The sequence below is a fragment of the Giraffa tippelskirchi genome, chromosome 12, assembly GCF_054371585.1.
Source record: "Giraffa tippelskirchi isolate mGirTip1 chromosome 12, T2T-mGirTip1v1.2.pri, whole genome shotgun sequence".
NCBI classification, from domain to species: domain Eukaryota; kingdom Metazoa; phylum Chordata; class Mammalia; order Artiodactyla; family Giraffidae; genus Giraffa; species Giraffa tippelskirchi.
This window is the reverse complement of record NC_137286.1, coordinates 40,668,528-40,693,068: the sequence shown is the minus strand read 5'-3', so window position 1 is coordinate 40,693,068 and position 24,541 is coordinate 40,668,528. Positions and strand designations below refer to the sequence as shown.

Sequence of the window (24,541 nt, the reverse complement as noted above, 5' to 3'; positions counted from 1 at the left end):
TGTGTCTGACTTTTTGCAACTCTATGGACTGTAGCCTTCCATGCTACTCTGTCCATGGGATTCTCCAGGCAAGTGACAGAAATTAAAATTGAACAAGTTTAAACATTAAAAGAGGGAACTTTCTGGCACCAATGGTTTGAACACTGAGAGGGTACTCTTTCACTGGTTTATGTTTTCATTGCTTTCTTAGAATCAGCTTCATTGTCTTAGATCCAATTCTCCATGAAGTTGGACTCATTACTGCTGAAAAAGTCATGTTCAGATTCCTAAAGAAAAAGAGGGGAATGGTAGAAGTAGTCACATTTTGCCTTTGGAGGATTCTGATTGACGTGGCTGGATCATGTCCTAGTCTTCCAGCCAATCACTATGGACAGAGGAGTAAGGTACGGTGATTGGTCCAGCTTGTGTCAGGTTGCCCAGCCCTCACCCAATCATTATGGGCATAAGGTGGATGAGGTGCTAGGATTGGCCTAGCTTGTGTCATTTGCTCAGTCCTCAGCCAGTCACCATGGACATAGGGTGGATGAGGTACTATGATTGGTCCAACTTGTTTTAGGTACCCAACACTCAACCCAATCACTGTAGCCTGGGAGATGGGATCTTATAAGATGACGCTTCTTGTTTGACTTTCATAATAATGGAATATAATACATGTTAGTCGCTCAATCATGTCCAACTCTTTGCAATCCCATAGACAGTAGCCCACCAGGCTCCTCTGTCCATGGAATTCTCCAGGCAAGAATACTGGAGTGGGTCACCATTCCCTTCTCCAGGAGATCTTCCCAACCCAGGGATTGAACCCAGGTCTCTCACACTGCAAGCAGATTCTTAACCATCTGAGTTACCAGGGAAGCCAATAATGGAATAGCACAAGGTAACCAACAAGGACATACTGTATAGCACAGGGAACTCGACCCAATATTCTGTGATAACCTATATGAGACAAGAGTCTTAAAAAGAATGAATATATGTATATTTGTATGTATAACTGATGGACTTCCCAGGTGGTGCTCGTGGTAAAGAACACACCTGCCAGTGCAGGAGATGTAAGAGACACGGGTTCGATCCCTGAGACAGGAAGATCCCCTGGAGAAGGAAATGGCAACCCACTCCAGTATTCTTGCCTGGAAAATCCCATGGACAGAGGAGCCTGGCGAGCTATATATAGTCCATGGGGTCACAAAGAATTGGATACAACTGAAGAGACTGAGCATGTATAACTGAATCACTTTGCTGTACACCTGAAACTAACACAGCATTGTAAATCAACTATAATAAAATAAAACTTTTTTTTTTAAGAGAATAGTACAAAAGCATTGTGGTGGAGGAAGTTATGGGTGGGTGGAAAAACAGATGTCCCTAGTAACTCTACTGCCCAGAGACCCCTCTTCTAGTTTGAGAGGAAAATAGTTTGGCTACAACTTGAGTACTGGAGAAGACTCTTGAGAGTTCCTTGGAAAACAAGGAGATCAAACCAGTCAATCCTAAAGGAAATCAGCCTTGACTATTCATTGGAAGGACCTGAAGCTGAAGTACCAATACTTTGGCCACTTAATGTGAAGAGCTGACTCATTGGAAAAGACCCTGATGCTGGGGAAGATTGAAGGCAGGTGGAGAAGGGGGTGGCAGAGGATGAGATGGTTGGATGGCATCACTGACTCAATGGACATAAGTTTGAGAACACTCCAGGAGATGGTGAAAGACAGCGAAGCCTGGCATGCTGCAGTCCAAGGGGCCACAAAGAGTCGGACATGACACGACTGAATGAACAACAATAGCAACAACATCAGAATTGGTATATTTGTACCCTTTAGCTGTGTCACCACCTGGAAGAGATAGTGAACTATGAAGATGTACCCACGTCAGTGGCAGAAGGGCGGCTCTCTCTCAGGCTCCGGAGATGCAGTTCATGGTCTGGAGCATTTGTTCTGGAGCAGGCCTCGTGCACACTGCTTAGATTCCTGTGCTGTGGAGGTGGGGTGGGGGGTGGTGTTTGTTCCTGTGTGCACAGCTGCTCTCATGGCTGGGCTCAGCCTCTTGAGAATGAGGACACATTGTCACTGGAACAGCAACCAAAGTCTCTTCCAGCCCCTGGGCTCCCCTTTCAAGGGCCACACATTTTTGGAACAACATCAAATATTGTCCATCATGGAGCCATCACTGTGCTTTGGTTGCTAATCATTTTTTCTTGTTTTCCTCCCTTTTAAACCAAGATAAGATGTTTCCAGTTTTCTTAAGGATTCTTTTGATGAAATAATTCAGATTTATATTTGTATTTCTGTGGTAGCCTGGGGAGCTGTTTTATGAGCACAAAGCCTTCTTTTGTGATCTTATCCAAGACAAACTTAGGATCCTTCTTTGTTTCAAAAAGTTACTACTGACCAAAATAGTACTTAAAAAATCAGCTTACTGAAAACAATTATAGAAGGGCCCTCTGCCCATAGAAAAGGCTACTCTGTTGTTGGAATCGTTATAATCATTGCTTTTCTAATGTAGGAGTCAGCAAACGTTTTTTTGTAAAGGATCAGATAGGAAATATTTTTGGCTTTGTGAGCCATGTATTTATTCTCTTTCACAATTAATTACTCGATTCTGCCTTCATAGCCTGGAAGCAGCCATAGGCAGTAAATAAGTGAATGGCCAAGGCTGTGTTCCAATAAATATTTTAAAACCAGAGACTGAGCCAGCTGTGGGTCATAGGTCAGAGTTTGCCAACTCTTGTTCTAAAGCATCTTTTCTTTTTAACTGTCTTTGAAAAATTGTAGTTAAAATCTGAGATGCGTCATAATTCTTTCCATTCCATGGGGTAGAAACATTGAATATTGGTCAATGTGTTGACCACAGGGTTCACTAGGAGCTGCTATTAAGAGCCTGAAAATTTTTTTCACTTGATGCAGTAATTCCATTTTCAGGAACCTGTCCTAAGATGATATGGCTATTTTTTCCTATATAGTTATTTACCACTGCATTATTTGCTGTTGGAAACCTAGGAATGACTTAATGTCCAATAATAAATTGTCTACTCAAAATAATACCACAGAGTCTTTCAAATAACATTGATGATTAAATCCTTATAAATTTATGTTGTAATATAAAGTGGAAAAATATACACCATGAAACCTCATTTAGTTAAAAGAAATGAGCAGACACGCATAGAAAAAAGATTGACAGAAAATATGCCTAAGTGTTGATATTGGATTGGTCAAAAACATGTTTCGGGTTTTCCTGTACAATGTGATGGAAAAATCTGAACGAACTTTTTGGCAACTCAGTAGTTTAGAGAGGAAGATTATCTGGGCTTTTACTGTATGTATGGTTGCTTGATTTTTTTTGTTTTTTTAGAGATCACTTTAGTTTTAGAGGCTTCCCTGGTGGCTCAGATGGTAAAGAATCTGCCTGCAATGCAGGAGACTCAGGTTCAATCCCTGGGTCAGGAAGATACCCTGGAGAAGGGAAAGGCAGCCCACTCCAGTATTCTTCCCTGAAGAATTCCGTGGACAGAGGAGCCTGGTGGGCTACAGTTCATGGGGTCGCAAAGAATTGGACACAACTGAGTGACTAACACTTTAGTTTTATAATTTAAAAAATTTTATTTTAAGGAAAAAATTTTTATTTTAAGGAATGAAATAAGGAGTTCTTCAACCTTTTAGCCTGAGAGAGTGTTGTGTGCATTATTCTAGAACCTTCCTTAGAGAAGCCAAGAGGCAGGGGCTAGGCCACCTCTAAGAGAGCTTCTCAGACCTTTGCTCTGTATTTCAACACAGTTATCTTAAAGCTCACAAAGTGGCTGCCTGGAGCCTGCCAGTCACTTATATTCTAATTCTCAAAGGAGGTTATTGAGCTCCTCTGCTTAAGTCTTTGAATCCCCACAGAACCAACAAAGCAGGCAGGTCTGATCCTGTTTCCAGTGAAGGAGACCAAACACAGAGAAAGGAGATGACCTGCTCCTCTCCCACACTTGCACACAGGAGCTGTGACTCCTATTGTTGCTGCCCTGTTCACTTTGAAGTAGCAAACCTAGACAGTGTGTTAAAAAACAAAGACATCACTTTGCTGACAAAGGTTCATATAGTCAGTCTATAGTCTTTCCAGTAGTCATGCATGGTTATGATAACTGGGCCGTAAAGAAGGCTGAGTGCCGAAGAACTGATGCTTTTGAACTGTGGTGCTGGAGAAGACTCTTGAGAGCCCCTTGGACAGCAAGATCAAACCAGTCAATCTTAAGTGAAATCTACCCTGAATACTCATTGGATGGACTGATGCTAAAGCTGAAACTCCAGTATTTTGGCCACCTGATGTGAAGAGCTGACTCATAGGAAAAGATCCTGATGCTGGGAAAGATTGAAGGCAGAAAGAGCAGAGGGCAACAGAGGACGAGATGGTTGGATGGCATCACCGACTCAATTGACATGAGTTTGAGCAAGCTCCAGGAGATGGTGAGGGACAGGGAAGCCTGGTGTGCTGCAGTCCATGGAGTCGCAAAGAATTGGGCACAACTGAGTGACTGAACAACAACTTCAGATTTGGGCTGTGTCATCAAATCTCTCCCAGATTTGGGCTATATCATCAACAGTCCTCCTTCATACATTGAATTCAGACAAAATATCTGCTTCTGCAGCTGCCTGTTGTGTTGAAAGATTTCTGGGGCTTCTTCGGCAAAGGGGCCATTGTGTAATGTGAGCCCTTCTGCCCTGGTGACCAGCTCAGAGAAAAGCTTGTGGCTTTTGTCCTGAAAGAAGGAAGCTGATTGGGTGGGAGGCTTTGGACACTGGACTGACTGCATTCAAAGACCAATGAAGCCAGAGAGCCAGAGTGAAGGGACTAGTGGATGTGAAAATTGTGGTCCAGAAGGGGATATCTGAATGTAAAGCTTCAGAGGGAGCAGTTGTGGATGCCTGTGAGTTCCACAAAATGGTGGTGGGTGTACTGTCTGCCATGGAGTGGGGGGAGCATGCTCAGAGTTGAGGAGGGCAAGGACAGAGGCAAGGAGGTTGAGTGGATCCTTCACATGGATGTCGAGCCCATCCATGGTGGTAGCAGGTTTTGGGGGCAAAGAGAAAGAGTATGAGTGATGTGCTGATGTCTAAAATGAAAGACGAGAGTGATCCTGAGGTTGGAAGACTACAGAGACCACGAGGGCTTGTGGGTGGATGAGGCTGACCTGGTGTGTCTGGGTGGAGCCAGGGTTATGTGAGAGGACTGCTGACTTGGAAGGGCTCTGGATGCCCAGGAAGATGGCCGACCTGCGTCTGAGCCCGTAACACATAGGATATGAGAGAACAGGTTTCTTCTGAGAAGTGATGCCACCAAGGAAGGAGAAGGTCAGGCTTTCAAAGGAATTGAGGATGTAAACAGTTGTGTATTTCAGAGTGGACGTTCCAGAGGACACCCTGGACGAGATTAGGGAGGAGAGGAGCAGAGGGCTGGGGTGGCGGTAATGAGGACAGAGAGGAGAAGTGACTGCAGTGGCCGGGAGTTTAGGCACTGGCTGCAGGAAAGCAGGATGGGATTCATGGTGGGACCAGCCTGTGATGGGATTGACAAGGAGGGAGTCCTCCTGACCCAGTGGATGAGGTTGGGGGTGGGAGGAGATTCTGGAAGGGGTCAGCATTGGCCTGGTTGATGATGCTTCTTAGGGACCCACTGGGGACCTGCCCTAGAAATCCAGACCCATGGTTCTAAGCAGACCTGAGGTTTCAGTGGTCAGGAAAGAAGTAAAAGCATTGTGTGTGTGTGTGTGTGTGTGTGTGCGCGCCCGTGTGTGTGTGCGCGCCCTTGTGTGTGTGTGTGAGCGCAGTCATATCTGACTCTTTAGGATCTCATGGACAGTAGCCCACCAGGCTTCTCTGTCCATGGGATTCTCCAGGCAAAAATATTGGAGTGGGTTGCCATTTCTTACTCCAGGGGATCTTTCCAACCCAGGGATCGAACCTGTGTCTCTTGTGTCTCCTGCCTTGGCAGCTGGGTTCTTTACCACTTGTGCCACCTGGGAAGAGCAGTATAAATAGTAGCTATGTCTCCATATTCTGGGGAACCATATCATAAGTAAATCTAATTCTCAGTTGTCCGTGGGGTAGGGAGTGATTCTTAGTCCATCATGCTGGGACTCACTGCCCAGGGCCAGGGGATGGTCTCATACCTCCATACATCTTCCCTGCCATTAACTCTGTCAAAAACCCAGTTTCCATAAGCCCTTCAGGAACACACCTACTGCAGAAAATAGGCATGCTTTCCATTCCCAAGGAGCCTGGAAAGGGGATTCGTTGTGCCAGAGGAAATTGGAGAAGCACACAGAGAAATAAACTCCGAAGGAGTCATCCCTCGGGGTCACGACAGCAGACCGTGGAAGTGTGTTTTCTCATTTCCTCATGTTCCAGGGCTCATATGCTTCGCAGCTGTGATTTATTTTCAGAGCGCACTTTGGAATTTGACAGACTCTCAGGCTGGCCCTCTTCTCAGCTGAAGCCATTTGCCATTTGGTGGATGACAAAGCCAGTGACAATTTTCACTAAAACAGCCGTGAAAAGAAGACATCTGATAGACAGATGTCAAGCCTGGGATGCAGACAGCGCTGAATCACTGACAGGCACCGAGGGTCTCCGCTGCGTGGGAAGTGCCAGAGTCTCCTCCACCGCCGACCAGCAGACTGAGAGCTGGGCCCCTGATGGGCTTGAATTCTGGGGTACATGTCCTGCTTAAAGATGTTTGGCTCCATAGTGGGCATGATGTAATTGCTGGTGTTTAGAGAGCTGAGCGCCCCACACCCTACAGGGCCCTGGTCCACATGGAGTATGAAGGCTGCAGGGTCCCAGCTGCTCCAGCAGAAGGTGATGGGGAAAGAGAGCTGATCCCGCCATTCAAAGCCCCTGCTGCCTCTTCTCTGCTTGGAGCAGTGAGAACCAGTTTGGCTGGGGGGGGTGCCTATTTCAAGGACCTTTTGATTTCAAGTGATAGAAACCCATTCAGGGACGTACCTGGTGGTCCAGTGGCTGGGACTTTGACTTCTACTGCAGTAGGGGGTGGTGTGGGGTGGTGTGGGTTCGATCCCTGGCTGGGGAGCTGGGATTCCACATGCCTCATGGCCAAAGGACCAGAAAGCTTGAAGCAGAAGGGTTAACATGGCAGATTCAATGAAAGAAAAACATGTTAGTTGCTTGGTCGTGTCTGACTGTTTGCGACCCCATGGACTGTAGCCCACCAGGTTCCTCTGTCCATGGGATTCTCTAGGCAAGAATATTGGAGTGGGTAGCCATTTCCTCCTCCAAGGGATCTTCCCTACCCAGAGGTCGAACTCTTGTCTCCTGCAGCTTCTGCGTTGGCAGTGGATCCTTTACCACTGAACCATCTGGGAAGCCCCCATACTAGCATGTTACTTAATGCCAGTTGTGTTAAACAGTCCTTTCATGGATGGGTAAAAATGACTCAGTCCAACTAGCATATATAGTCCTGCCTCAGTGCCTACGCAGGACCTGACACAGATATTAAAATCCACAGAGGCTCAAATCTCTTCTATAAGATGGGGTAGTATCTCTTACATCAAATCATATAGCATTTGTACATATCCTTGGCTGTGCCTCACATCACGTAAGGTCTTAGCTCCCCAATCAAGGATCAAATCTTTGCGCTCTGCAGTGGAAGCTTAGAATCTTACCCACTGGACTGCCAGAGAAGTCCCCCTCCTGTACACTTTAGTTCATTTCTTGATTACTTGTAACAGCTATATGTAATAACAGTGTAAATGTACATGCATGTGTACTGGGTCACTTCAGTTGTGTCCGACTCCTTGAGAGGAAGGAAGGAAGAAAGGGAGGGAGGAAGGAAGAAACAGATTTGAAGCTCTGCATGAAGAACCTAGAAAAGATTTCTCAGAGGCTGTGCCATGAGGTGGTCCTGAAGGATGAGTTCACCAGGACGACAGCTTGTGTGGAACAGGGAGAGAATTTCTGGCAGGAAGGACCACATCTGCAAATGTGAGAGGGCACAGGGCACTTACAGAAACGCCTGCCTGCCGAGGGCTCTGATGAGGCCGTGGTCCACAGAGCTGCTCCCTGTACCACGTGGAAGTCTCTAACCATATCTGGTTACTGAGCACCCAAAACGGGGCTAGTCGGAATTGAAATGTGCTGCTCCTGTAAAATACACACCAGTTTCAAAGATATAGTAAGAGAAAAAGCGGCATAGCCCGTTAATAATTTTTGCATGAATTACATGTTGAAAGGATAATATTTGGGTTATATTTTTAGAAGTAATTTTACCCGTTTCTTTTAACTTTTTAAAAACCGCTTCTGCTAGAACATTTAAAATTACATAGGTGGCTCTTAGTACGTTTCTCTTGGACAGGATACTCGGAAGTGTAGGGGAAATGAGGTTGAGTGGCAGACAGGGACCAAAGACTCTCTAAGGAGCTCCTGTAAGCAATGCAGTTTTTAAATTTTTTATTTTATATTGGAGTACAGTTGTTTACAATGTTGTGTTAGTTTCAGATGTACAGCAATGTGATTTAGTTACACATGTATCTGGGCTTCTCTGGTGGTGCAACAGTAAAGAATCACCTGTCAGTGTAGGAGACATAGCATATACACGTTCTATCCCTGGGTCGGGAAGACCCTCTAGAGTAGGAAATGGCAACCCACTCCAGTATTCTTGCCTGGAAAATTCCATGGACAGAAGAGCCTGGCAGGCTACAGTCCATGGAGTTGCAAAGAGTTGGTTATGAGTGAGCAACTGAACAATAAATACATATATCTATTCTTTTTCAGATTCTTTTTTCATATAGGTTATTACAGAGTATTGAGTAGAGCTTCCTGTGCTTTACAGTAGCGATACATGAAGAGATTGGGAGATACACACCACTATATGGAGTTTCTCTGATGGCTCAGATGGTAAAGAATCACCTGCAATGCAAGAGACCTGGATTCGATCCCTGCGTTTGGAAGATCCCCTGGAGAAGGGAGTGACAACTCACTCCAGTATTCTTGCCTGGAGAATCCCATGGACAGAGGAGCCTGGTGGGCTACAGTCCATGGGGTGTCAAAGAGTTGGACATGACGGAGTGACTAATACACACACACACCATATAAAATAGATAATCGACAGGGACTTACATCTAGCAATGCAGTTTTAAGCCAAGAAGTGCACAGTCAGATATGTATTGTCTAGACAGCCATCAGCCATGTGAAAGGTGGACCAAGGAGAAAGGATGCTGAGGGCTGGAAGTGAGTCTCCCTTGAGGAATAAATGATGAGCCAGACAAGATGGCGAGACTAAGTGTGCGGGAGATAAGGGAGAGAAAGGTGAAATGACATTTAGAATTCTTACTTCAATTGTTGTTGGCTGGAGATGCTTTAGCTGCTGTCTGGGTGTGATTGATGCTGTCTTTGAGGTGTGCAGTCATCCACTGGTGGTTTAGATCTTGGTGCTGGAGGTGTAGATGTAGGTTCATTAGGGTAGAAGTGATCCTCAAAACCTTGGAGTGGCTAAAATCACACAGGGCAGCGGTCTCCAACTTTTTTGGCAACAGGGACCAATTTCATGGAAGACAATTTTTCCGAAGGATGGTTTTGGGATGGTTTAAATGCATTACATTTCTTGTGCACTTTATTTCTAATCTGATGCTGCTGCTGATCTGACTGGAGGGACCAGTCCATGCCCGGAGGTTGGGGACCCCTGACATAAAGGATACATAGAACAAGAAGAGAAGATGGCTGAGGTTGGAGCCTCTGGGGGAGGGAGGAGCCTCTGGGGGAGGCGAGTGGAGAGTGCTTGTCAGAAGCCAAGGGGAGGGAGGATTTTCAAGAATCATTGTGCCTCAGCAAAAGCAGTCAGATAAGTCAAAGGGAAAGCATGTTTTGGATTTAGCAATAAGAATGTCGTTAGTGACCTTGGTGAATGCCGTTTCCATGAAGCTGTGGAATACAAAGCCAAACTGGGGGGACTTGTGATGGACTTGGACAAAGCAGAGACAGCGGGTGTGGACCAGTCTTTGAAGAAAACAAAGCATTAGGATTGTGTGGATTTCATTGCTTAAAGAATGTTGGGAATTACAAGAAACAATTTGCATGGCCTCATGTGTTTTCACTTGGAGAGCTCTCCCCTCACCTGCACCCCACAATCAAAGACAGAGTTTCATGCAAATGTCTTTTCTCTCTCTCTGTCTGTCTCAGGCCGGATCTTAGACCTGAAGACCGGGACAGTCAAGAAAGAAGGGCAGCAGTCATCCATGAGGATGTGCATGGGTTCCCGGAGGTCCTTCATCTGCAGGATGAGGTCTGCTTGGGGGAGCAGTGGGCTGGGGCTCTGGTGGGGCTACTCCCTTCCCCCCTGCTGCTGAGTGTCCTGAGGGGCTCTCAGATCACACCTTCACCCTGGTGACATCGGTTCCTGACTGCAGCCCCATGTCACCTCCTTCTTGGTCTGTCTCACCTGTAAATGGAGAAGAGGAGTTGGCAGTTGAACATAGAATTCTGAAATTCATGGGAGAGCTTGGGGCTGAAGATATAGAGTTGAGGGTTGACATCAGTGAGATTGGAAAAGACCCTGATGCTGGGAAAGACTGAGGGCAGGAGGAGAAGGGGGCAACAGAGGATGAGATAGTTGCATGGCATCACCGACTCCTTGGATGTGAGTTTGAGCAAACTCCAAGAGATGGTGAAGGACAGGGAAGCCTGGCATGCTGCAGTCCATGGGGTCACAAAGAATCGGACACGACTGAGCAACCTAACAACTGCAAAGACTGTCTTCCCTCTGTTCAGCCGGCAGGGGCAAGCCAAGTGGCTCAGACTCACATGCATTAGTGTCCACCCAGGGACAAAATGCATGAGTTAATGTAGTCCAGCACAGCAAGGGCTTTCCTCAGTGCTTTGGCCAGTAGAGTAAATGCCCATCCTAGCTAGATGGACATTCAGTGTAGCACAGCAAGGTGAATTCTTCATTGCACCATCTAAGAAGTTGCCTTGTGCATAAATTTATTGGAAGCATCAAGTATTCCATTCCTAAATAGCCTCCAATGCCCTTATTTAATTAATTTATTTGTCTGTGCTGGGTCTTAGCTATAGCATGCAGGATATTTGATCTTCATTGTAGCATGCGGAATCTTTAGTTGTAGCATGCAAACTATTGAGGCATGTGGGATTTAGTTCCCTGACTAGGGATTGACCCCAGGCCCCCTGCATTGGGAGCACAGAGTCTTAGCCACTGGACCACCAGGAAAGTCTCTCTAATACCATTACTGGGCTCTGCTTAGTTCCTTAGTCGTTTCCAACTCTTTACAACCCCATGGACCAGAGCCTGCGAGGCTCCTTTATCCATGGAATTTTCCAGGCAGGAATACTGGACTGGATTGCCATTTCCTCTTCCAAGAGATCTTCCCAACCCAGGGATCGAACCCAGGTCTCCTGCATTGGCAGGCGGATTCTTTACCACTGTGCCACCTGGGAAGCCCTCCAATACCATTATCACTGACCTATCGACCAGATCCAGGTGGTCCCCTCCCTGCCTTGGTACCTCTGGGTTGCTTTTCCCAGTGCCACACCCACACTACCTAGATTTACCTGTGAGGCAAGGAGCACTGCCATCTGCTGAGAGCATGGCCTTCCCCTCCAAATAAAGCAGCTTAGTTTCAGGAAGACACTGGGCACAGCCTGCCAGAGGGCAGAGGACTGTGCCAGCATCCCTAGGCGGCTACCTCTTGGATGGATCCTGCTGGAAAACATGCCCATTCTGGCAGCTGCCCCAGGCCTCAGAATATAACTGGACTCTTGTCTTTGCTGCACTGTATACCGAGGCATTGAGGACATCATCTACCATGAAGTTGGGAAATGGAAGTGCGAACTGAGAACACAGGTCAGAGGCTGGCCACAGTGCAGGCTGTGGATGCTTGGAGCCTGGGATGCGGAGACAGTTATGGAGAAGGGAGACAGAAAAGATGCTGCTTGAAAGGGCAATGGGACACCTCACACCCCCTGCCTCCCAGAGAAGCACCCATAGAAAGATCTGATTCCAGACTGATCCTCCTCCTGTCCCCCATTTGTCCGTTGTCATCCGCAGGCTCACAGTGGTCTGCTCATTGCTAGTGCCTGAACATTTCAGGGGAGGAGGGACTTTCTACACTGTGAATCTGAAGCCTGAGAAGATGATTCTGGGTCAACTGGCAACATCTGTTTTGAGTTGATGCCTCTGCCTGGGCCTGAAGAGACACTGTAGCTGTCATCACCACCCTTCCCTTGTTCCCTGAAAGCCCCCAAGTTACACTGAAATGATCTGCAGGGTGGAGCATGGCCTGGATCCTCCAAGTGTCTGTCCATAGGTCTCTGGCTCCTGGGCTGGGCCGGAGACTGTCTCCCTGTGCACTGAAGAATGGGTCTCTTCCCTTGCCTTCGGTGATGATTGGAATTCATAGACATGCAGCACTGCTTCTGCACTTTGGAAAGAAATTGGCTATTCGGCTCACCCAAGTAAATGTGGTCACAATAGATAAGCCCCATATACTTGTCTTGAGAGTCCCTTGGACTGCAAGGAGGTCAAACCATTCAGTCCTAAAGGAAATCAACCCTGAATATTTGTTGGAAGGACTGATGCTAAAGCTGAAGCTTTAGTACTTTGGCCACCTGATGCAGAGACAAGTCATTGGAAAAGACCCTGATGCTGGGAGAGACTGAGGGCAGGAGGAGAAGCAGGCGGCAGAGGAGGAGGAGGTCGTTGGATGACATCACTGACTCAATGGACGTGAGTTTGATCAAGCTTCAGGAGATAATGAAGGACAGGGAGGCCTGGTGTGCTGCAGTCCAAAGAGGGTCACAAAGAGTCAGACATGATTGAGTGACTGAACAACAACAAATATACTTGCCTGCATCACTGTGGGCTTTATAAGCTTGCCTGGCTCCTCACTCGTTCTAACGTGTTTCTCACATCTTAGGTGTGGAAATGCTCCTTTGGACCATCTTCCTCTCAACAGACTAACCACCATGAGGAAGAGGTTCAGGTCAGTAGGCCTTTCATTTTTTATCTTTACTTTTTAAAACATTTATTTATTTGGCTGTGCTGGGTCTTAGATGTGGCACATGGGATCTTTAGTTGCAGCATGTGGGATCTAGTTTCCTGACCAAGGATCGAATCTGGGCCCCCCACATTGGTAGCACAGAGTCCTAGTCACTGAACCACCAAGAAAGTCCCAGTAGGCATGATGGATGTTTTGGGGCTATGCCAGTAGATAGCTTCAATGCACTAAGCTAAGGAATAGCTGAACTTGAAGACGGGCTTAGCCGTAGAAAGCACCAAGAGACTCACATATCAGTTACTGTGGCTCAGCTGAGAAAGGTGTTGGGTGGATTTATTTTGGACATGCATACTATGAGGGAGGAGGGAAAGGAGGATGGTGGGAAGTGAAGATTCAGAAACACAAGGTCAACAGGTGAACCCAAAAGCTTAGGTACTAAAGGAGTCATGGACATCCTTGCCTCACCCACCAGGTGCTGAAAGCCAGCTCATGATGTTCTTTCTGTAGGAATGGCCTTGGCCCTGTGAAGGAAGGAGAAGCCCAGTATGCTGTGGTCCACTGCACAGGCTACATCAAGGCTTGGCCGCCAGCAGGTAAGGAGAATCTGCATCTTCATTCCCAAGGGATTGAATGCTGGTTCATCTCACCATGGTATCCTGTTAGAAATGCATTCTTATAGAAAGAGACTGGAGAATACTCTTTATTTTCCATTGTAGTTAGAATGTAATGGTCTTTATAATGGAAAAAAGTCCTGCTACTTGAAACAAAGGTTTGTAGAAGGGCGATCCTGCAAAGGTGATTTGAGCCTCACAAATCCTTTCTGTGATCTGTCAGTGAGAGCACTCTGTAAAGTCAGAGGGACATTTGAAATGATGATTATATTCAAGTCACTAGAGAAATGCAAATCAAAACCACAATGATGAAATACCTCTCACACTCACTAGGATGGTTAAAATAGACAATAGTGCGTGTTGGTAAAGGTTTGGAGCAACTGGAACCCTCATCCTTTGCTGGTGGGGGTGTGAAATGAAGCAGTTGCTATGGAAAACAGTCTGGAAGTTCCTCAAAATGTTGAGCCTGGAGTTGCTGTATGACTTAGCAGTTTCACTCCAAGGTATATACTCAAGAGAACTGAAAGCATATGTTCACAAAGAAAATTGTACCTGAATGTTCATAGCAGCATTATTCGTGGTGGCCAAAATGTGGAATCAAATTACATGTGTACATTAATGGATAAATAAAAAGTGGTATACCCATATGATAGCTTCAATGCACTAAGCTAAGCTAATAATAATTCAGCAATAAAAAGCAGTGAAGGAGAAGGAAAGGGTAGGACAAACTGATAGAGTAGCATTGATACATACATTAATACAACACCATGTGTAAAATAGCTAGTGGAAAGCTGCTATATAGCATAGGGAGCTCAGTTCAGTATTCTGTGATGACCTAGAAGGGTGTGATGGCAGAGGTGGGAAGGAGGCTCAAGAGGGAGGGTTATATGTATACTTAGAGCTGATTCACATTGTTTACAGAAGAAACTCACACAACACTAAAGAATTATCCTTCAGTTAAAATTGACTGGCAGATACCAGGGCTGGAGAGAGGTGGAAAAAGCAATGAAGTACTGATTCATGCTATAATATGGGGGAACCTTGAAAACATCATGCTAAGTAAAGAAAGTTAGACACAAAAGGCCACATTACAATTCCATGTATGTGAAACATCCAGAATAGGCAAATCCATTGAAACAAAAAGTAGATTTGTGGTTTCCAGGTTCTGGGGGGAGAGACAAATTGGGAGTGACTGCTAATGGGTTGTTGTTGTTCAGTTGCTAAGTCGTGTCCTGCTCTGTAACCCCATGAATTGCAGTACGCCAGGCCCCTCTGTTCTCCACTATCTCCCAGAGTTTGCTCAAATTCATGTCTACTGAGTCGGTGATGCCAAGCAATCATGTCAACCTCTGCCACCCCCTTCTCTTTTTGCCTTCGATCTTTCCCAGCACAGGGCCTTTTCCAAAGAGTAGGTGCTTCTCGTCAGGTGGCCAAAGAATTGGAGCTTTAGCTTCAGCATCAGTTCTTCCAATGAATATTCAGAGTTGTGTTTCTTTCTGAGGTGACAAAAATGTTCTCAATTTAGATAGTAGTAATAGCTGTACAACTGTGCGAATCTACTAAAAACCACTGAGTTGTATTCTTTAAGATGGAAAATTTTATAGTATGTGAATATTTTATTTGACCTTAATTATATTCCTTCTCTGATGCTCATCCTTCCTTTGCGGCGATCTGAGTTTCTGATCTATATCATTTCCTTCTTCATGAAGACCTTCTTTTTAACATTCCTTGCAGGACAACTCTGCTGGTGATAAATTCTCACCATTTTCGTTTTTCACAGAAAGTCATTATTTCTCCTTCACACTTGGAGGATAATTTCACTGGATATAGAATTTTAGGTTGGTGGTTATTTTCTTTCCATACTTTAAATATTCACTTCACTTTCTTGTTTGCATGGTTTCTGATGAGAAGTCTACATGATTCTTATCCTCATTTTTCTATATGTAGTGTGATACTTTTTTCCTGGCTTCTTTCAAGATTTTTCTTTGTTTTTGGATTTTTGCAGTTTGAATGTGATAGTATAATTCGTTTAGTTTTTGTGGGATTTTTTGGTTATTATTGTTGTTGTTGTTGTTTAGTCCCCGAGTTGTGTCCAAGTCTTTGCGACCCCGTGGACTGTAGCCCACTAGGCTCCCCTGTCCATGGGATTCTCTAGGCAAGACTACTAGAGTGGGTTGCCACTTCCTTCTCCAGGGGATCTCTCCAACCCAGGGATTGAACCTGCATCTCCTACTTGGCAGATGGATTCTTTACCACTGAGCCACTAGGGAAGCCCCATTGATTGTTTGTACTGGTTGGTATTTTTTCTGAACTTCTTGGGTCTGTGGTTTGGGGTCTGTCATTAACTTTGGAAAATTCTTGGACATTATTTCTTCAAATATTTCTTTTGTTTCATTCTCTTCTCCTTTTGGTATTACAATTGCATGTGTATCTTTTGAAACTGGACTACAGTTTGGGGGTATTCTGTTCTGGGTTTTTTATTCTTTTTTGCCTTTGCATTTCAGTTTTGGAAATGTCAGTTGATATATCTGCAAGCTCACTAATTCTTTTCTTGACTATGTCCAGTCTACTGATGAGACTGTCAAAGGCATTGTTTTCTGTTACAGTGTTTTTTTGTTTTTCTAACATTTCCTTTTTATTCTTTCTTAGTTTCCATCTCTCTGTTTATATTACCCATATGATCTTTTGGCTCAGAGGGTAAAGTGTCTGCCTGCAATGCGGAAGACCTGGGTTCAATCCCTGGGTCAGGAAGACCCCCTGGGGAAGGAAATGGCAACCCACTCCAGTGCTTTTGCCTGGAAAATCCCATGGACAGAGAGGCCTGGTAGGCTACAGTTCATGGGGTCCCAAAGAGTTGGACATGACTGAGCAACTTCACTTTGACTTTCTATGTTCTTTATTTTATCTACTTCTTCCACTAGTGCTTTGAACATATTAATCATAGTTATTTTAAATTCCCAGCCTAGTCATTTCCAAATCCATGTCATATCTGAGTCTGGTTCTGATATTTAGTTGTCTCTTTGAGCTATGTTTGTTCCTGCCTTTTAGCATATCTTGTAAATCTTTGTTGAAATCCAGGTGCAATGTATCAGGTAATAAGAACTGAGGTAAACAGGTCTTTACTGTGAGGTTTTATATTGATCTTGCAATACATTGGCAGTGTTTAATGTTTGAGATGTAGATAGACACCAGTATATCAGTTTTATTTATCGTGTGTCTTATTTGTATGTTTTCCTACTTAGACCATGCTCATGCCTGTGCTCAGCTGCTCAGTCCTGTCCTACTGTTTGCGACCCTATGGATGGTAGCCCACCAGGCTCCTCTGTCCTTGGAATTTTCCAGGCAAGAATACTAGAATGGGTTGCCATTCCCTTCTCCAAGAGATCTTCCCAGCCAAGGGATGGAACCTGCATCTCTTGCATATCCTGTATTGGCAGGCAGATTCTTTACTACTGCATCATCTAGGAAGCCCATACTTAGATCATAATGCATAAAATCATCAAGGTGTTGCTTGCCTTAAGGTTGAGCTCAAGGATAGGAACTCAGAAGGCAGTGATTCATTTACAGTGTTCAGAGCCTGGACCTTAGCTTTGTAGATCCATAGTCTTGACCATGCTGCAGAACTCATCAGACCCAACGTTCTTAGAGAGAGTCCTCCAAAGCTGACGTGTTAATCAGGTACAACTCTGTGATGCCCTGGGGCTTCCTCGTCACTGGGGTGGATGTCCATGGCTATTGTCCAGGAAATCTGTGAGGTTTGAAAGTACTTGAGACAACAGATTTATGCTGGAAGGTTGTTTGATGAGAAGCAAAGAAGAGCAAAGGGCTGTGGGCAGCCTGGTGAAAGATTTCTAGCCGTGGCTCACTAGGACATGTGATGGCCTCATCCATGTCATCTGCTGAGCAAGGCTCTTGGGCACTAGACAGAGGCCTAGCCCTTTGGGAATGCAAAGATGTGTTGGTGGGGGACAAGCAGGTACACAGATAGCTCCAGGAGAGTGTGGGCAGGCAGTCAGCCCTGTGGATGGAAGAGAGGTCCTTCACCTGCCAGGGTCAGGAGAGGCTCCCCAGATGAGACTCTTTAGAAAGCTACCCCAGTCCCACCAAATTCAGCCTTTTGGGACCAGCGGACCATCTCCTTCTTGATGCTCTCCTCATTTGAATTCATCATCCTTGTTATACCAAGCAAACTTCCCTTCCTGTTTCTGGCCTCAAAGTGCTCTTTTTCTACCATTTTATTTGAGTGCCATGCCTGCCTGTCACAAGAAAGAAGGCTGAGGGCCAAGGTGCAGGCAGGTGACTGCATCCAGAGAGTCTGCCAGGAGGATTCAGGGCAAGACTTCCCTGGTGGTCCATTGGTTAAGATTCCACTCTTCCAATGCAGGGGATGTAGGTTCGATCCCTGGTTGGGGAACTAAGATTCCACTTGTCATGTGGCCAAAAAGAAAAATTCTAAAAAAGTGATCCAGGGCTGGCTTTTCTGGAGTCCTGTGGAGTTCTACACCCAAGAGAGCTGAAGGGTACAGGCTAACAGGGCGGAAGGACTTGTGAGGCATTAAATCTCCAACAACCGCCCTTGAAACTTTGCCACATGAGAAACAGTTGAAGGAGCTGGAAGTGTTTATCTTGGAGAAAGCAAGACATGATTTTTGTCTTCAAGTATTTGAGGGGGTGTCATATGAAGGAGGAATTAAACTTACTTAGGATAGTTCCAGAGGGCACAATTTGGACCAAAAGGTGGATTTTCACTGAATAGGAAGAAATGAGCAAAAGCTCTGAACAGGGTGTTACATACATTTACAAATATGAATACACACACATGCTAAGCATCTGGAAAGAATTCAGCCTCCTGTTCATCAGAACTGCAAGTTAAAATAATTTTATACCATCTTCTCTTACCTATCAAGTAGCAAAAAATTTATAAGAAAAAATACACAGTATTGGGAAGGTTCAGAAAAATGGACACTTTTGTGTTCTGCTATGTGTGCATGCTCAGTCGATTCAGTCATGTCCAACTCTTTGCAACCCTGTGGACTGTAGCCCGCCAGGCTTCTCTGGCCATGGAATTTCCCAGGCGAGAATACTGGAATGGGTTACCATGCCCTCCCCCAGGGGATCTTCCTGACCCAGGGATCAAACCTGTGTCTCATTAAGTCTCCTGCATGGCAGGCGGATTCTGTACCCATCTGGGAAGGTCAATGTTCTGCTGATGGGAATTTAAATCAGTACAAACCTTCTGTAGAATAACTTGAGAGTATATATTAAATGTGCAATCAATATATAGGAATTAAGCAGAGATGTGTGTATTGTATGGTTAAACATTGTTGTGAAAACCTTGAATTGTTTTAAATTTCAAAGTCTAAATATTGTAAATATCTAAATTTCAATGATAAAGAATTGGCTAAAACTAGCATAAAATGTCTATATGATAGGATACTGTGCAGTGTGCTATGCTTAGTTGCTTCAGTCGTGGCTAACTCTTTGTGACTCCATGAACCGTGGCCCACCAGGCTCCTCTGTTCTTGGGGACTCTCCAGGCAAGCATACTGGAGTGGGTTGCCATGGCTTCCTCCATCGGATCTTCCCAACCCAGGGATGGAACCCAGGTCTTCTGCATCGCAGGCGGATTCTTTACCGTCTGAGCCACCAGGGAAGCCATGATAGGATACTAGACAACCATTAAACAGACGTGCTTTCAGAAGGTATTTGAGAATGGAGCATGAGACTTCCCTAGTGGTCTAGTGGCTAAGATTCTACTGCCAGTGCGGGGAACCTGGGTTCAATCTCTGGTCAGGGAACTAGATCCCACATGCTACAACTAAGAATTCACATGCTGCAGTTAAAAGATTCTGTATGCCAAAATGATAAAGATCAAAGATCCCACGTGCCATAGCCAAATAAACAAATAAATCTTTTTTTAAAAAAAGAAGAGTGAAGCAAAGTGCTAAGAAGTATTAAAAAGAATGACAAGTTATGCAATCATGATCCCAATTTTATTTTTAGATTATAAACAAATGGTGTATCTATGTGTTGAAAAATTGTACATAGAATAGTAATCGTATCTCTGTGTAGTAGATTATTGGTTACTTTTTTATTCTCTCTTCAGTCTTGCATTTTCCAAATTTTTACATGACTTTCATCATCAGAGAAAATGGCATTTTTAGGCAATCAAGCAGAATTTTATAAACAGCATTTCATACCACTGGATTGAGTGATTTGCTATGAATTCAGAAATTGTGTCATTTTGTTGTTTGTTGGGTTTTTTTTGGTTTGGTTGTTGTATTTAGTTGCTGTGTTTCTATAAAGATGGAAGTTCTGGAAATTAAGCTTGTATCCACAATTATGCCTCCAGCATCCTGAATTGATATATATCTTGTTCCATGACTGCTAATACTGTTTCTTGATTAATAACTCCATTCTTTTTTCTATTTAAACTTTTTTTAATATATTGGAGTATAGCCAATTAACAATGTTGTGATAATTTCAGGTGCACAGCAAAGTAACTCAGCCATTTTTATACTTGTACCCATTCTCCTCCAAACTCCTCTCCCATCCAGGCTGCCACATAACATTGAACAGAGTTCTCTGCTATACTACTCTAGGTCCTTGTTGGTTATCCATTTTAGATATAGCGTGGACTATATTTACTTGATTGATAACTCCATTCGTCACACATATCACACACTATTTTGCACTTAAATTTAGAGCTCTCAAGACCAAATGCTTGCTTCATTTTCTCAACCCAGTGGTGAGCTCAGACCTGGCACATAAAATGTATTACTATTTCACACACTCTCCAGGAGAAGGCAATGGCAACCCACTCCAGTACTCTTGCCTGGAAAATCCCATGGATGGGGGAGCCTGGTGGACTGCTGCCTATGGGGTTGCACAGAGTCGGACACGACTGAAGCGACGCAGCAGCAGCAGCAGCAGCCAGGAGATTGTGATGGACAGGGAAGCCAGGTGTGCTGCAGTCCATGGGGTCACAAAGAGTCGGACATGACTGTGTAACTGAACAACAACAGGCCAGATGGGTGGATGGATGTGTGAAAGGAAAGAAGAAAAGGGTCTTGCCTAGATAAAAAAAAAAAAAAAGTTGTTAACCTAAGGGGAACGGGTTTTGAAAGAATTCTTTGCCAGAATTTCCAAAGATGTTTATAGAATCCACTTTCCCAGAAATCTTCTGAGATGGCACAGACAGTCATCTGACATAGATGAGGTGGCTGAAATGAGGTCATTGGCACGCTTACTCTATAATAAGGTCATGGTACCAGAGCACCGGAACAGCCACTCGCTTGATGCTTGAATGATGCCTTGTAAATGTCCACGAGTAATGCTGTCCCTACTTGCTCATGGGTTCAAACTCCTTAATTGTAAACAGTGACTTGGTTAGGAGGTATGAAGATGCCTAAGCACCAAAGTTGCTCAGAATACCTACAGGCGACCTTAGAAGTCTCTAAAGATGAGTAGAAGCAGTAGGCTTTGTGAAGCAAGCAAGGACCTTGTGAATAATTCTTTGACAGCCCCCTGGCAACACTTGTGCTTATTTCTGAACCAACAAGTTGTGCAGGCAAACTTACCTGGTACCTGTTGACTCCATCGTAAACATAAATGTCTCAAAAAATTCTGCTATATTCCAGAACCCCTTTCTATTACACAGTGACTTTCCCAATTAGCCTCACAGCATTGTATACTCTATGCAAGTGAAGTGTTAGTTGCTCAGTTGTATCTGACTCTTTTCAACCCCATGGACTGTAGCCCACCAGGCTCCTCTGTCCATGGAATTCTCCAGGCAAGAATACTGGAGTGGGTTGCCATTGCCTTCTCCAGGGGATCTTCCGACCCAGGGATTGAACCCGGGTATCCCGCACTGCAGGCAGATTCTTTAACATCTGAACACCAGTATACTGTATAAACTTCATTTAAAATATTTGAGCTAGGGACTTCCCTGGTGGTCCAGTGGTTAAGAATCTGTGCTTCCACTGCAAGGGGGCACAGGTTCCATCCCTGGTTGGGGAACTAAGATTCTGGCATGCTACATGGTGCAGCTAAAAATTAAAAAAAAAAAAAATCTGGTGTATGACTAAAGAAAAAACAGAGCTCTACAGTTTCTCTGTCTAATCCTTCCTTCTAAAGAAGTCAATACTCTGTGTTCAACGTAGCAAAGGAGACATCATCCTTGGTTCAGAAGAGATCACCCACGGCAGGTTGCATTTTCCAGTTTGTGAGGTATGCTCAGAGTCCAGGGGTAGCTTTGAAATTCTGAAGATGGGAATTGCCTCCATCCCATGGCACTGCCCCAGCGCCTTGCACTTTTCAGACTGGCATCCTGCTTTGAGCCAGACTCCATGTCTATCACAGAGACCTCTCCTCTAGTAATCATCATCTGATGTGCTTGGTTCATCACCACAGAATAATCCGTGGAAAATGTCTGATTAACTGGCTGTGTGTCTGCACAGGAGAGCCAGGATCTGCCCCCGTGGAGGGGGTGTGCTTGACCGAGATCGGGTTACCTCCCACTGGGACCATCCTGATCAGGAAGAAGCTTGGTTCTTGGCGGCCTCTGGTGCTTTCTCATCGGTGAGGCTGATGCTTTCCTTCACAATGCTGCTGGACTTTCAGTAAGCCTCGGCCGCAGCATGCCAGAGGCCTGAGGTTATTTTGGGGTTTTGGCTAGAATCTGCAGTGGTCAGGCCAGTGTTGCCACTTCACCAGACAGCTCAGCCCCACCATGAGCTCATCCACAACAGCCCCGCGCTTCTCACAGTTTGCTGGTTGAATACAGTGTGTTTGTTTTTTTTCCCTTCACTTGAAAGTCTCCAAAGGCTGCTCTTCTTTGTGGAAGCCATGCATCCCCAAGGCTGGATTCCCTCCTCTCACCAACCCTCAGCCATTCTGTCCTGCCCAAGCTGGACATGTTGATGTTTGATATTCTGGTTGGACATCAGAGCCATGACCTTAACTTGTGAGATGGAGCATTGGCCACCTCTTCCGTCCTCCTCATTCTCACGCAGGGCAAAGCCACTCTTCCATTTCTTTCAGTGGATACTTTCTGAGCACCAGCCATGGGCTAGTTACTTTCCTAGTTCCTGGAGATCCTAGGAGGAGTCTGATATAGCACCTGCCCTTTAGAAGCTCACAGTGTGGACTTCCCTTGTGGTCCATTGCTTAAAAATCCACCTGCCAATGCAGGGGACACTGGTTTGATCCCTGGTCTGGGAAGATCCCACATGTCTTGGGGTAACTAAGCCTGTGCACCACAACTACTAAAGCCTGTGCTTCACAACAAGAGAAACCACTGCGATGAGAAGCCTATGCTCCGCAAGGGCGTGACCCCACCTCAGTGCTACTGTAGAAAACCTGCACACCGCAATGAAGACCCAGCACGGCCAAAATAAGTAACAAGTTATTATTTAATTAAACTAAAAGAAGTCACAGCACAGTGGAGAAGACAGTTAGGCGTGTGGGTCATTGCAAAGCCCTAGATCAAGGGTCACACAGAGGTCTCATGAGAGAAGCGCATGGACAAGAGATCCCATCTACTGGGAGTGTCAAGGTTGTCTGCTCTCTCCTATGCTCTGTGGCCAAGCCTCACTGAAAGCCTAATAGGTGGAGAGTAACATTTGAGCTGAAACATGAACATAAAGGAGTTTGCTAGGTGGAAAAAATTGCTTTCTAGGCATACAGAGTTGTGTTGGTGAGTGTAGAGGAGGTATGTAATGATCACAGTCTTCATTTCAGAGTGCTCACAACATGTGAAGCACTGTGCCAAGGACTCTGTGCATTGGGCTTCAGTGTTTGTGAAAGTGTTTGGTCACTCAGTTGTGTCTGACTCTTTGCGACCCCATGGACTGCAGCATGTGGTCATTATTTTATATTATTCATCTGTCTTTCAAGAAACAGGTTTGCCATCTGCAGTCAAGTCCAGGACTCTGTTACTGACAATTCTTCCATCTTCCTGGTTTACTTACTCACCTCTGCTGGCTTCTGGACTATGTTTCCTCCATATCTGGTACCATGTCTCAGTGCCAGGTGGGCTCTTTCAGTTTGCAGACTTAAGCCTTTCCTGTGTGCATGCTCAGTTGCTTAGTGTATCTGATTCTTTGCAAACCCTTGGACTATTGCCTGCCAGGCTCCTCTGTCCATGGGATTCTCCAGGCGAGAATACTCCAGTGGGTTGCCATTTCCTCCTCCAGGGGATTTTCTTGACCCAGGGATCAAACCCACGTCTCCTGCATTGGCAGGTGGATTCTTTACCATTGAGCACCTGGAAGGTACTCTCCCTCGAGACTTGCCCCCGTTCTGTGCCACTGTCAAGCCAAAGCAGTTCTGAGCTTGTAGTTTGGTCTTGCTGGGGACCCTTCCACAGCCTCCGTTTTCCTTCATGTGTAGCTTCCTCAGCACTTCCCTTCACCCCCTCTTACCCAAACAATCCTCCCTGGTTTCTGGTATTGAGATGTTCTTCTCTCATCTCAGACTCTGGGAGTTTCCACAGTAACCTGGGAGGGAGAGGTAGTTACTCACATGGTCTCAAGTTACTCTTTTGACCCCAAAGCACCTGTTGTACTTCTAAGCTCTGCTTTGTAAATTGGGAGATCCGGGTCTTTAAGGTCACCAGAGCAGGAACCCTGAAATGCAAAACACCTACAAGTCAGCATTTCCTAAAGTGTATCCTGAGATCTCAGTCTCAGGGATACTTCATAAAGAAAGGAGTCCCTGGTCAATAGAGTCCCTTTCTCTCTCTCAGAGACTCGTACTCCAAAGTTCCCTGTTTCCTGAGCATGCCTACAGTGATGACACTTCTTTGTCTTTGTTTAAACTATGTTTCCCAAATGTATTTGGCCAGAGAATCATTTTTTTCCCCTAAAACTTTTTACTGTCCCCCAGAGAATACTTTGGAAACATGCTGTGAACAAGTGGCTGTTTTTTTCCCCTG

The 24,541-nt window shown here is 45.2% G+C and overlaps 1 protein-coding gene across 10 annotated transcripts in view; it reads left to right on the top strand.

Annotated features, from left to right (window-relative positions):
- The window catches only part of ARNT2 (aryl hydrocarbon receptor nuclear translocator 2), a 174,607-nt gene that overhangs the window by 82,736 nt on the left and 67,330 nt on the right, over nucleotides 1–24,541 (top strand). For all 10 annotated transcript variants that reach the window (XM_081546731.1, XM_081546733.1, XM_081546729.1 and 7 more), the window contains 3 exons: nucleotides 10,164–10,266; nucleotides 12,914–12,979; nucleotides 13,502–13,587. In XM_081546731.1, coding sequence (XP_081402857.1) covers nucleotides 10,164–10,266; nucleotides 12,914–12,979; nucleotides 13,502–13,587 — 255 coding nt within the window. The remainder of the gene's footprint in view (nucleotides 1–10,163; nucleotides 10,267–12,913; nucleotides 12,980–13,501; nucleotides 13,588–24,541) is intronic.